This window comes from Theobroma umbraticum, unplaced genomic scaffold (assembly GCF_002168275.2).
Source record: "Theobroma umbraticum cultivar Fairchild unplaced genomic scaffold, ASM216827v3 scaffold_95.0, whole genome shotgun sequence".
NCBI classification, from domain to species: domain Eukaryota; kingdom Viridiplantae; phylum Streptophyta; class Magnoliopsida; order Malvales; family Malvaceae; genus Theobroma; species Theobroma umbraticum.
The window spans coordinates 4,300,735-4,314,010 of NW_018397257.1; the positions used below are offsets into that span (position 1 = coordinate 4,300,735).

The 13,276-nt window shown below is 31.6% G+C and overlaps 1 protein-coding gene across 2 annotated transcripts; it reads right to left on the reverse strand.

Annotated features, from left to right (window-relative positions):
- Nucleotides 1-1,923: 1,923 nt before the first annotated feature.
- LOC110412643 (inactive rhomboid protein) lies at nt 1,924-5,684 on the reverse strand. Of its 2 annotated transcripts, XM_021423234.2 has the most exons (7): nt 5,172-5,684; nt 4,494-4,685; nt 4,256-4,399; nt 4,033-4,152; nt 3,862-3,948; nt 2,910-3,349; nt 1,924-2,203 (listed from the first exon to the last, which is right to left on the reverse strand). In XM_021423234.2, coding segments are annotated over exons 1-7 (1,332 nt in total). In that variant the 5' UTR covers nt 5,520-5,684; the 3' UTR covers nt 1,924-2,202. The 2 variants fall into 2 exon arrangements, with proteins under 2 accessions (XP_021278909.1, XP_089639063.1); XM_089782937.1 differs by lacking the exon at nt 1,924-2,203 and having other exon boundaries at nt 2,909-3,349.
- Between the last annotated feature and the right edge of the window lie 7,592 nt (nt 5,685-13,276).

Below are 13,276 nucleotides of genomic sequence, written 5' to 3' on the forward strand. Positions count from 1 at the left end.
GAAAAAAAAGAAAAGAAAAAGACTGGTGAAGAAAGTTGATTGTGATATCTTTCACTTGAGATATTTAAATGATGTCAAAAAAAAAAGAAAAAGAAAAATCAACTTTTGCTTTAAAATCCTTCTCTTTCAGAGATTGCTTTTCACTATAAGCATTTATACTTGAGATGAGAAATAACTATGTTTTATTTCCTTTTCACAAACAAAAAATTATCCGTTTGTTACCCCTTTAAGCCTATTGAACTTTTTTAAATTGCTCCTCATTTAAAAATAATCTCTCATATTAGGAGGGGCAGATATATGTTAAAAAACTTATCCATAAGCATGGAGGATAAGATCTCATTTTAAGAAAGGAAACACCTTATATGAAAAGGCAAATGTGAAATAATTTGAATTTTAAAGGTTTCTTGAACTCAATCCATCAAAATAAACAATTCAAAAAAAAGAGAGATGATGATGAAAAAAAAAAAAGAAAAATTGATGGATGGGCATGCTTTGAAAAATCAAAAGGATAAATATCTTAAAAGATTTCCATATAGTGAGAAATGATTCTCGATTTGATCACCCTTAAGTACATGTTTTAGGCCATTTTATCCATTCTTTTGGAACCCTTAATCTTAACCTATATTACATGCTTAAAAAAGTCTATTTCAATCAAATGTGGGTGCTTAAATGGAAAAGCTTTCTTCTAGAAAAAAAATCCTCAGTGAAAACAAGGTTTCTGCTACTTTTCTTTGATAAGATTACCCATTTAAATCCATCGATCCATTTTGAAAATAATTTGAATTTTTTCAAAGTGCATAATGGAACGGTCAATGAAATCAAAGAGTAATTGACAAAAAAAAAAAAGAGAGAGAAAAATGGAACTCTAGGGTGAAAACTTGTAAGGGCAATCTAGAGCAAAAATGAAAATTTATGAAGTCATTCATGATTTTGACTGAGGATGTAAAAAGAAGCACAAGAAAAAGATCATTTCAAGGCAACTAGAATGCATTGGACAACTAGAATGCATTGGAGACTCTTAAATATCCAAAAATGTAAGATCCAAGATTTGTTAAAAAATTAATGTTGAATTTTTAATCTTTCTCTACCAAAATAATTATGTAAATCTTAAATCTCTAAAGCTGGTCCTAACATCTATCAAAATACCATACATCATGAACCTAGAAAGTGTCGAAATTGATTGTGATTTGAAATAAATCTTTTGGCAAAAATTTTGATTTTCAAAGAGCATAGATTTGAAAAAAAAAAATCATGTTACCTTTATGAGCTTAGACCAAAAAACATGATTCTTCCTCTTCTATCAAATGGAGGTTTTTGTTAACCATGACCTTGATATGTTGATTCTTTTGATCAATTTGAAAGATCAAATTGTGATTTTACCCACCTAAAATCATTTCAAATAGTAATTACCGATTTTTAGAAGATTCAAATATCATATGTTTTTCCAAACTTAAATACTTTACCACTTCAACAAATGATTTAAAATACAAGCAGGTGTAATTCAGAAAACAAATGATTGATAATCATCAAAGAAAGGAAAACAAATAATTTCTTAACATATCTTCAGTACAAATGCTAACTTACAAGCTCATCCATAACAATCAGCTAAGCTCATAGCAGTCCCTGTCTATTTACCTTGAACTTTGATAATGCAATCATTGACTTTGACATGGGTAATTTTCCAATGGCGAAATAGGTACGAAATGCAACAGTGCAGCAGAAACATGTAAGATTATAAATTTCACTTCTTTAGATAATGAAATAGCCATGAGTAAACACAATGAAATAGTTTAATTTTTCATAAGATGTCATAAAAAATGCCAAGACATTTATCAAACACCAAAATCACCCAACGATGTTCATTTGCGGACAATTTGTAATTTTCTTCAAAGATAACTATGCACCCAATTCAGCATGCTATGGTTCTAAAATTCTTAAAATCTAACCAGATGATAGAATAAATACATAACTACATATCTGTATGAGAATAACCAGGAAACATCCATCAAATACACTCATTAAGATATATTGAATTCAACTTACTACCCTTCCAAAATTCAGAGGACTTACAAATGGTAACAACAATGAACATACACAGCAGAACTCTTCTGAACATTTAGATATGTACTGGTGTAAAATATATCTCCAACACATCAATCTGAATTGGGCATATATCCTCTACAGAGACATTGAATGCAGCAACCTAAAAGAAAAGGAATAATAAATAAATTTAGAACATGGTAAATTCATAAAACTGTTATCCATCTTAAAACAAATACTACAAAGTTTTGATTTCTGTGACTGCAATGAAAATCGAAGCATATCCATATTAAAGTTCTGAAGCTCATTCATTTGGCCAATTTCTACTAACCACCAAAACAAGTATATAACAGTCGTAGAAATATTGGAGTTACAAGAAATGCCATGCTTTCAATAAGTAATTCACTATTAATTTTTTTTATAAAATTAATACTATTTGAAACCATAGTTTTAAAACCCAGATTGGGAAATTCTTTTCAATACTATAATAAAATTATAGCATCAGTAAGATGTAATAATAAATTATCAAAATAAAACTGTCAACAACATAACTGAAAATGCATCTAAATAACAGAAATTTTTAACAAAAAAGAAATTTTCTTTGAAAAAATCATTAACGCATGTAGGTAAATCAAGCAAGGTGAAAATAAATTATAACGGCTTTACAGTCAATTTGGATTGGTTCAAAACTTAGTGGGCCAACAGAGTTTTGACCGGGTCAAATTAATGTATAGTCCACATTGAAGCCTGGTCCTAGTTGGTGGCTGGATCACCAGGCTAACCAGTCCAGGTTAGCTGGGCTTGGGTTCCTTCCAAAATGTCAAATTGGAGCTAAGAGGTACTAAACCATCAAATTGCAAAATACTTACTAAGCCCATCTTTTCTTTGGGGTAGAATTTTGGGATGCACTTTGAGTTTGCCTCCTAATCCTTTTTGAATCTCTACTAGCCGATACATGCCTTTGCGTTGAGGATGCACACGGCTTGTGATTTATTGATATTTCTTTTAGAGGAGTAGCTGGTTGAGACTTTGAATGCCATTCGGATTGTCCCATAAAAGAGCTTGAAACTTTTCCAGGTGCTGATTTCTGCTGTCTCTTTAAACCAAAGTCACCATTCTGGAAAGTAACTTCCTCAACTGTAAGAACTGGAGCTTGTGAACAATTCTTTGGCGAGCAATCTGAATCAGAAGATGAAGGGCTAGTAGTACTATCCATGTCGTAAAGGAGGTTATCTGTCATGACTGGAATTTGCCAACAGTTTGAGCTTGAGGTAGAGGAAGGTCTCTGAAGCCTTGTCAGGTGGACAACCTGTGGTAAAAATGTATAATCCAAGTCCAGGATACCACAACCAAGGACGTCATATGAATTATATTGAGTCAGAAATTTGATGCATTTGATCCACTAATACATCAATCATACAAGAATGTCATTGAGACAGGTTGATCATAGTCAAGAAATTGTTGCTTATAAGCCATTAATACATGAACGATACATGAACATTATAAAGACAAGCCATAATTTTTAGAATTTTTCTGAAAATTCACAATTGCTCATGAATCTTTTCTTCCCATACATACAAAAACTGACTCATATCCTTAATTTCCATATTAGGCGCCAAAAATGATAATTCGATATTCTTAATCAAAGATTAAGCTATAAAGTTGATTGCATCATTCTATATAACTTGATGTACGAAAGAATTGCCCTGGTTAAAGGGTAAAAATGGAACTAGTAAACTGCTGAATTTATTCTAAGATCAGTTTAGTTATTTTCAATTTTCTCCCTAAATTTAAAAAATATAGCTGCCAACAACTACTCACTTTTTGTTCTAGAACCACCATGTCCTTCTTCAATCTTGTAATTATTGTGTTCTTCCTGTGTATGATGTCCTCCAACTCTGATATCCTCTGTTATTAGGAAAAGTTTACACTCAAAGTAGATGAAGGACAAAGTATAGCGCACCAAAATCGTGAACACAAATGAAACATTACCTTTGAATTAGCCATATTGGATGACTGGACAAAAGTGGTTAGCTCCTTTATGACCGCATCCTTCTCTTCACACTCCCTCTTAAGATTGAATATATCTTGTTCTATTGCAAGGTTGTTAAACTACAAAAGAGTATGCACAACATCAAATTAAAGGAAACTTGAAGCCATTGTCAATGATCAAAAATCAAATTTGGCACTCCAAAAGACATAAATCGTCCATCACCTGGATTTCAGCTGCAGATGTGACGCTTGAAGCCCAGTCAGACAAATCAGACATGCGGCGCTCCTCTTGTTCTGTCTCATTTGACAAAGCCATTTTATACCGGAGTGTCTCATCCCCACCAGACGTTTTCATAATGGAGTTACCCTGACACATCAATAAACAAGGGAAATTAAAATCCGTTCGATCAGGTGACGAAAGAGGGTAATTATTTTGCAACTGCCATAAATCAGATTCTTACTTTGAATTGCTCACGATGTTGATCGCAAATCCAACAGCCACGATCAACAAACTTAACACTCCCAGAGCCAAAATTTTCATTCAATGGTGATTCTACATTGGTTTTGGCCCCTGTTCCGTGCTGCTTCCCGGCCGTATTCAGCTGTTCGCACAGATCGTCTACCTTCTGCTGCATGCTTGAAAGCGCCTGATCCTGTAAATCCATTTATAGAAAATTAAATCAGTTTGGTTCATGACAATTCTGCACACAAGATCACTCACAAAAAGTTTGGATTTTAAAAAATTTATACGCCATAGGCACCAAATATTTGAGTCGGAAAGCTCTAAATTTGAATTTTTTTAAGTGTTAACCATGGTTATAAGGCAATTGACATGAACAAATACATTAGTAACTGATAATGCCTTTAATAGAGCGATGATGTAATCAAAAAAACAGAATAGCAATATAAACGTTTTCTAAATCATACACAACAGAATAAACTTCATTAGATTAACAAATGATTTGAATTAATTGAACATTACAACTCCACAGAAAATAAATAAAAACCCAATTGAGTAATGATCTCAATTCTCACACACTCGAGTCCGTAAGAATTATTATAGAATTTTTACGTAGCACACTGCAAAACTAAACTTAGATATATTTAAAGAGAAACTAAAATCAAAGCAGAAAACAAACCCTTAGCTCGATCCATTTTTTGAGTTGGCATAACAGCCGATTCTTCTTAGACTCGGCAGTTGCAACACCGATCACCGCCACGATCAAGAACCTTTCAATGGGGCTAAAGAGCTCCCAGGCCACGGCCTCTTCTCGACTGAAGCCGCCTCCTATAGCACGAGCCGAGCTGGCTTCCTCAGCGTTGATGAGGCGCCCCTGCAGAGACACCCAAGCCAGTGGCCTAGCCGAAGAAACAACCGGCAGGCTTGGCTGGGCGAAGTTGGTGGAAAGACGGCGTGGACAAGGAGAGAATGGGGAAAGAGACACCAGAGATGGAGGTGCCATGTCAGTTGAGTCGGCTTCTTCCATCCCCAGTGGCCACACAAAGAAGAAGAGAATCGTTTGGATTGTAAGAATTTGATTGATTTTGTCAATTGCTAGTATAAGATTGGAAGTTGAATTTTGGAAATAATTTTGATTTTCGGTCCTTTTTAGTAAGAATTTATTGTGAGGTTTTTGTTTTCTTACTTGTGAATTGGGATTTCAAATGTTTTTGATATGAGAGGGAAAGTCTAGAGTTTTTCATCTGAAAAGGGAAGGTGAACGTTAGACTGCCCTGTTGGCCTTTTCAGATTGCGACAAGTGTAAAATACAAATTTGTTTTCTTCTTTTTGTCCTTTTTTTTTTCTATTACCATTGAAAAATCTTCAAATTCATATATCAAAGAACTTTTTGTTTTTCTTTTTTAAGGGTCTTATTGGTGTAAGTGAAAATCGTTTTCAGAAAGTATTTTCAGACATTTCAGAGTGTTAGGAAGATTGAAAATAATTGGTATAATGTTTAAAAAAGTCTCTAAACTATTAAAAAAATTTAATTTTTTTTAAATTTTTTATGTATTTAATTAAATCTCTATATTTTTATTTTGAATCAAATAAGATCTTATTGACTAATTATCATTAATCAAAATGTCATTTGTTAATTTTTATTCACGTGTGGAGGATAAAAATGTTATATGATTATGTTATCATACAAAATTAACGTGTTATGTTTTCATCAATTATGGTATGTCAGCATACCGTATCATCATTAATCATAATATATTAACATGCCACATTAGCGCAACGTAGTATAAAATGACGAATAATATTTTAATTAAGTCAATTATTAGTAATAAAAATTTATTTAACTAAAAAAAAATTTATTTAATTCAAAATAAAAGTATAAAACCGTAATTAAACATAATAAAACTATAAAGATTTATTTAAAATTTTTAATATAAATTAAGAATTTTTCTTAGATATTATATCGAATAATTTCAAGAAGGAAAACAATTTACATATCAACAGAAAATAACTAGTTGATTTTGTAAATTATGTCACTCACACCCTTGAAGGGCATAAGACAATTTTCTTGGTTGAAAAAACTCGCTCTTTCCTTCTCTATTCATACCTTTCCCTTCCTCTCTCTTGTCTCGACCCTACCCTGCTCGTTCCATTTTATGTCGAGCCTTCTCCTCTGTCGACCTCCTTTAACAGCAATCCCCACAAGCCACAATTCCAACTAAACCTCTACAATCTCCTTCCTCCCTTCATGGTCTCCCTTTCTATATTTACACCTTCTCTGCCAGCAAATCTCCCTTTCCTTTCCATCATCAAGGATAACCCTTTATCATAAACTAACAAGTTGCAACAATTGAAGCTTTGTTATTGATAGCCTTATCGGTGGAGACCAATTGACCCAATAGAAAAATAAAAAAAAATAAAGAAGTATCTGTTGATTAGTTTATTGGTGACTTATGTGTTTTAGTTATTGATTTTGTTTGTATCTTATAATACTAAAGATTGAAGAACAGAGTTTGAAGATTGGATAAAAACAAGTTCATCGGCTTATATTTCTTTTTTGGAGGGTTTCAAATTTTTTTCTTTCAGATTTTGGATGGATTTTTCAACTATATTGTATTAAGTTGTACAGATTTAGAGTGGAGAAGGTTGAAATATTTTTTTTCTAGACCATAATGGGGTCGATTCTCTTTTTCCTGATGTTTGTGCTAATGAGCAAAATGTTGCTTGGCATGGTGACGCTCTCTTGCTGTTTATGCTTTCCTTATTGTCTCCCTGATGTTGGAGAAGCAAGTGCAAGCTGGTTTTTTATTTTTTTGGTATGTTTTGGTGGTGTTACTAATGTGTTGTAATGTGGTGTTTTTCTTCTTTAATTCCTATAACTGTAATTCTTGGGATTAAGGGGATTTGTTTTCTGTGTTGTGGAGATGTGGTGTCTTACTAGGCTGACGTTATGTGAGCTTCAGATTCGTACCATGGGTAATAGATTGTTATCCTTAATAAATTCACGACTTATTGAGAAAAAAAAAATATACACGTGATTTTGAAATTATTTCTATTATAGAAATTTAATTGAATAATATTAATCTTTTAAAATCAGAAAATATTTTTTACAATGTTATCCAAAATTTATACTTTTCATGGGATGATCTAAACAATAAAAAATATTTCTGACAGTTTATCTAAATAATAAAAAATATTAAATTTTCTTGTAAAATATTTTAGGTGAAAATTTTTTTCTCTTAATAAGTTATTTTTCGGTAACCAAACTAATCTTAAGATTATATTTGGTACAATGTTAGTGTATATATGCTATACCATGTCAATCAATAAAAAAACATACCATCTCATTAATAAATAAAATTAAAGGATTTCTATTTGATGTGTTAAATGTGTATATCTTTTATACACGACCAAGGCATTAGATGATGCCAAGCTCATTGAAATATAAATTTAAAATTTTGAGAGATTTAAAAATAAATATTACTAATGTTCTTTGAAAATTCAAAAAGAGATAAGCAATTTTTTTTCTCTCTCCATCTCTTTCTTGCTTATTCTTCTCATCTCATTCCCTCAACATCAATAGATTTTAAACCCTGGATTCTTAATTTTTTTTAACACTAACCTAGAGCTCAAACCGATTGAAATATTACAAATAGAAGAGATAGAGACTAAAACTATCAAAAGAACTGGTTGCACAAGTATGATACCTTTAACATCCCCATGCCACAACAACAAATTGTGGCATTAGCAAATCCAAATTGATTAGGATTCATATGTACAAATTGATTTGTTTCCTACTTGCATTCAAACACGCATATTCATATTAAAAATTTTGTACGACTTATCGATTTTGGATTTCTCATAAAGTGATTATATTTCTTTAGGGTTTGCAATTGTTTTTCTTTCCATCTTTTCTAATTGCCCTTAGTGTATTTACTCATTTCATTCAACATACTTCAAGGCAAGCCACTGCTAAACAAATCGAGACGAAAATATTAAATCCATTTTCATTTTTTTAACTCTTTTTTTCTTGAACTTTTTCAACTTTTTTTTTTCAAATCTTTCAACAGATAAAACATAACAATGCTCTAATAATAATCTTTGTTGCCTAGAGTCTATCGGCCAAAACCCTAAAATTACCAGTGTTGATCATGAACCATGATTAACCCTTTGACTTTGTGATTCAAGATTTTCTTATGGAAATTAAAAGAGCCAAGTCTATCCATCTCTATTGTTGTACTTCTTTTGATCTATGGTTCATTGTTAGAATCATGAAACGTTGGGGTTGCTTGAGAAATTTTAGATGGGAAAAAGTAAATTGAAATGTTTAATTGGATAAAAATAAAGATTTATATTTGATGCATTTATAATGTATAATTTCTATACAGCCTTTCAATAAAAAAATAAATTTAAAATTTTGAGAGACTTAAAAATAAATATTGTTAATTTTATTAAAACAATAATTTTTTAGAAAAAATAATTAAAAAAATAAAATTAATTTTTTTATCTCTCTCCATTTGTTTCTCACCCCAGCCAAGGCTTTTACCCTATCTATTCTTTTTCCACTCACTCTTACCCATCCTTTTTTTTACTTTTTTTATTTTGAAAAGTTGGTTTTGTATTACTTTCAAAGGTAAAAAAAATTACCTCACGATGGTAGTAAATGCCATTTGCATGAACAGGTGAAGATTACCTAGAATATGCTAAAATGGCATATATTGACATAAAAAACTAACTTCAAGTTCCAACATACATCAACTAACTCCCACATAACATACTTACACTTGCTGCAACAATAAACCACACAAGAAAAATTACAAAGCAGCCCACAAAGCCAGAAATCAAAAACCTACACAACATATATGTAATAAACATTCCAAGACAAAAATGAAACATGTTATATTTTAGAGAAAGTTGACATATGGCTGCTGTAATGCAACATCGATTTTGGGTATGACAAATAGGGAAAACTAGAGGCTTGTGGTGGCTATGGTGACAACCACACTTGATTTTTATTCATCATTTACTATATATACAAAAGCATAAGTAAACACATAATTAACATAGTAAAACATTTGTCTATACAAGTGTAAAACATGATCCAATTATAAGCATGCAAAGCACCACTTAGTAGTCTTCAACATTAAGCAAACACACATTGATATGCATGATATTTAGGTGGATTGTCACTTGGCTTTTTTTCCACTCAATACATGCAAGCATTAGTTTCAACAATTCCTTTAATGCTTGCATTGAGGACTTCAATCTATCCCTATGATATTCAAATTTTGGCTTGCTTAGTGACTTGGTCATTATGTTGGCGCATCGTTCTTCAGAACTAATGCTTGAAGTGGTTCGAATGCTAGTTGTGCCTTTGCCTATTGCATTCAGGAAGTCCCATTTCCAATCTCAACATTTGATCAATGCTGTGTATCAGGTTTGACAAATACCTCAACCTTTGGAGTCACATGGTTGGAGTAACCACTATTTAATAGCCACTAACTTGTATCTGCAACCATTGGTTTGGTCAATGTCATGAATAGATGCTCATTTGCTACTCTTAGTTTTCTTTATAAATTGAGTGATCTTTTCCTGCATATTTGGTTTGTTTTCACAAACTTTCTCTACATGGCCAAATTGGTTGCAAATTTGGCACTTTGCAGTAACCTATGCCTACAATTAATCTTTACATGATTCTTTTTCTTACAATGAGAACAAACCCAAAACTTGTTCCTTTTGAATTGTGATTTGCCAAGCTGGTAGCCTTTCTTCTTTGTTTCTTTTGACTCACTAGGTCTCTTCTTTAATGTAGTCTCATCATTGACGTTGCCTTTAACATTTGCAACAAAGGTATTTTCTGTATTTCCATCCATTCTTATTGTATGGTAAGTTGGATGGTTTGATATTAAGGTTTGTTTAAGAGAGATTTTTAAGTGAGTTAAGCTTTTACATGTCCCTTAAAGATCACTGTTATGCTTTGATACCACACTGTATTTAAAAGAAAGTTAATGTATGGCTGTTGTAATATATCATTTGTTTAGGGTATAACAAACAAGGAAGAATAGAGGGTATAGAACACACAAACACACACACACACACACACACACACCACTTCTTCATTACTTTCATTGATTTATACAAACACACCTTTAAACATATTAACATAAAAGATTACACTAGTTCAAAGTAGTAATACAAGTGTTATGATAGAATAGATAATAAACATGCAAGGCACCACATAAAGGTGTTTATCTTTTAAGAACCATACAACAAATGCATGTTGAATAGGTTCATAACCATGTGGCAATCTACCAAAAAGTGCATGCAAGCATTACGATTAACACTTTTTCTTAATGCTAGCATTGCAAAACTTCAACTCATTAATAAGAAGTTGGAAGTTTGGCTTTAGTCATAGCAATGATCAAATGCTTTTCCACTGCATCAGTCCTCTTAGTTTGAGTTGGCTCTTCTTGTGTCCTTGGTTTGTTCTTACAAACTTTCTCCACATGCCCAAACTCATTACATGTCCTTTTTCATTCAAAGGTGTTCTAGATTGTAAAGCACCATTGTCGTTCTTATTGTTGCTCTTTCTCCTTATAATATCAAAACTTGCTTTACCTTTGATATTCATGGCTAAAGCATTCTCCATTGCATCATTTTGTCGAATTGACCTCTTGTGCTTAAATGTTTGGAAAGCATTCATTACTTCAAAGATTGTGAACTTTGATAGTACCTTAGATTCAGGGTCAACTATACCATAAAGCCATTAAAGCCTTTACTTTAGGCCTCAATTTTTCATAGGTCTCATAATTTTATAATAGCATAATTAATTATATTAAAAATATAAAAAATAAGATAATTAATAAAATATCTACATATTCTCTCACTTATTAAATTAAGTGTCTAACAAATGTCTATTTTCTCTCACTTTCCACATCCTTATTCATTCTCAACTATTTATCTCATTTTCCTTTAAGAATATGCAAAAGTCAATATAATTAATAATATGACATATTCTATCACTCCCCTAATTATGTGCTTAATAAATTTCAAATTTTTATCACTTTTTAATTCCCACAATGCTATTAATTCTCAACTATTTCTCCTATTTTCCATCAAATAATGTTAATATGTATTTAATGACCTCCAACAACTAATTTTTCCCTATATATAAAATTAATTATTTTTTTTCAATTTATAATATCCACTTTTGAATTTTTCTTTCCTCATTTGCTCTTTCTTCGTTAACTTCAATTTCTTTTAAAGAATCCGTAGAAAGTCTGATATGTGAGTATCTTCATAAAGCCATGAGTCTCATTTGCAATTTACAATAAGCATTCAAGGATAAAAAATGGCTTCATTTGAATATTTAGTTTTAGGCTTTAAAGGTTATTGAGCTACTTTTGTTTAGATTCTTCCAAGGGTGAGATTTTAGCTTCAAATCTCTTTAGTATACTAATTAGGATTTTCTTCATGACCCTTTTCTTTACTATATCCTCACCTGATTTGTTATTCACATGAGCTTTATCTCTATAGTCCTTCATAGCTTCATTATCCTTCATCTTCAAGACCTTAAACTCCCTTAATGGTGATGTTTGATAAGAGAAAGTACTACTTGTTGCCATGCTCGAGGAGTCTGTTATTGCTTGAAAGGTTTTTTGGTAGTTTTCCTTTTAATTGTGGTCTCTTAAAAACTCAAAACATCTCTTATACCATTTTAAAGTTTAGAGAAAAAGTAGTATATGGCTATTGAAAGTAACCTCTGTTTTAGAGAGGTATGTTCTAATACCATGTTGTATTTAAGAGAAAGTTGGTATATGACTGCATGTACTAGTGATTTTTAAATGAGTTAAGCTTTTACATGTCTTTTAAAGATCACTGGTATACTTTGATATCGTGTTGTATTTAAGAAAAACTTGGTGTATGGTTGTTGTAATGTAATCTCTGTTTTAGGTATGTCAAACAAAGAAAAACAAAGACTTGTGGTGGCTATGGTGATAACCACACTTGATTTTCATTTATCACATAATTAACATGTTAAAACACTTGTTCAAGGTGATTATACAAGTGTAAAACATGATCCAATTATAAGCATGCAAAGCACCACGTCGGGGTCTTCAAAATCGAGCAAAATACGTACTAATATGCATGATATCCAAGTGGATTACCACTAGGTTTTTTGTCTACTTAGTACTCGCAAGCATTAACTTCAACAAAACACTCATCACTCAAAAGTTAGTAGCATATCTTGAGTTCTCTGTATACCTTCATTTGCTAATTCATCTGTAGTATGTTTAGCTTTGTGAAGGTTATGTTGTCTTTAACACCCCTCATTTTTGTTAATGAACTCAATAATTCGCAAATGAACTCAATAATTCTTAAATGAATAGGTAACTTCTAATGAACTCAATTCATCCTCCTTAAATTAGCATGTAATATTCTTTTAAATTTTTCTAGAATTAAAATTTACGCAACTTTTTGTGAAAACTCCCAAGATAACTTGAAAATTATCTTGAGTTTAACTTGTTATTATAATGGTTGGATGTTTATACGCATTACTCCATTTTATTTATTAGGATACCATACCAGGCATGAAGGGCTTGTGGGTTCAACCTCTAAATGAGCTTCCATACTTGTGCCTGATCATTTTTGTGAAGGTATTGCAATAAACACTGTTGATTAGTTATTGCTTTGGCAAACGCTTGACTAATTAACTTATGGCTAGCTTTTAGTTGTCTATATATGTTTTATTAGTTAAAATTGACTAAATCCAAATGATTGGAC

What these genes read in the sequence shown, in the direction of transcription:
- LOC110412643 (XM_021423234.2), bottom strand. Translation starts at nt 5,519, where the DNA reads ATGGAAGAAGCCGACTCAACTGACATGGCACCTCCATCTCTGGTGTCT. An exon ending in AACATCGTGAGCAATTCAAA is followed by an intron (nt 4,400 to 4,493) that starts GTAAGAATCTGA and finishes TTGATGTGTCAG; the next exon opens with GGTAACTCCATTATGAAAAC. An exon ending in CCAATATGGCTAATTCAAAG is followed by an intron (nt 3,949 to 4,032) that starts GTAATGTTTCAT and finishes TCCTAATAACAG; the next exon opens with AGGATATCAGAGTTGGAGGA.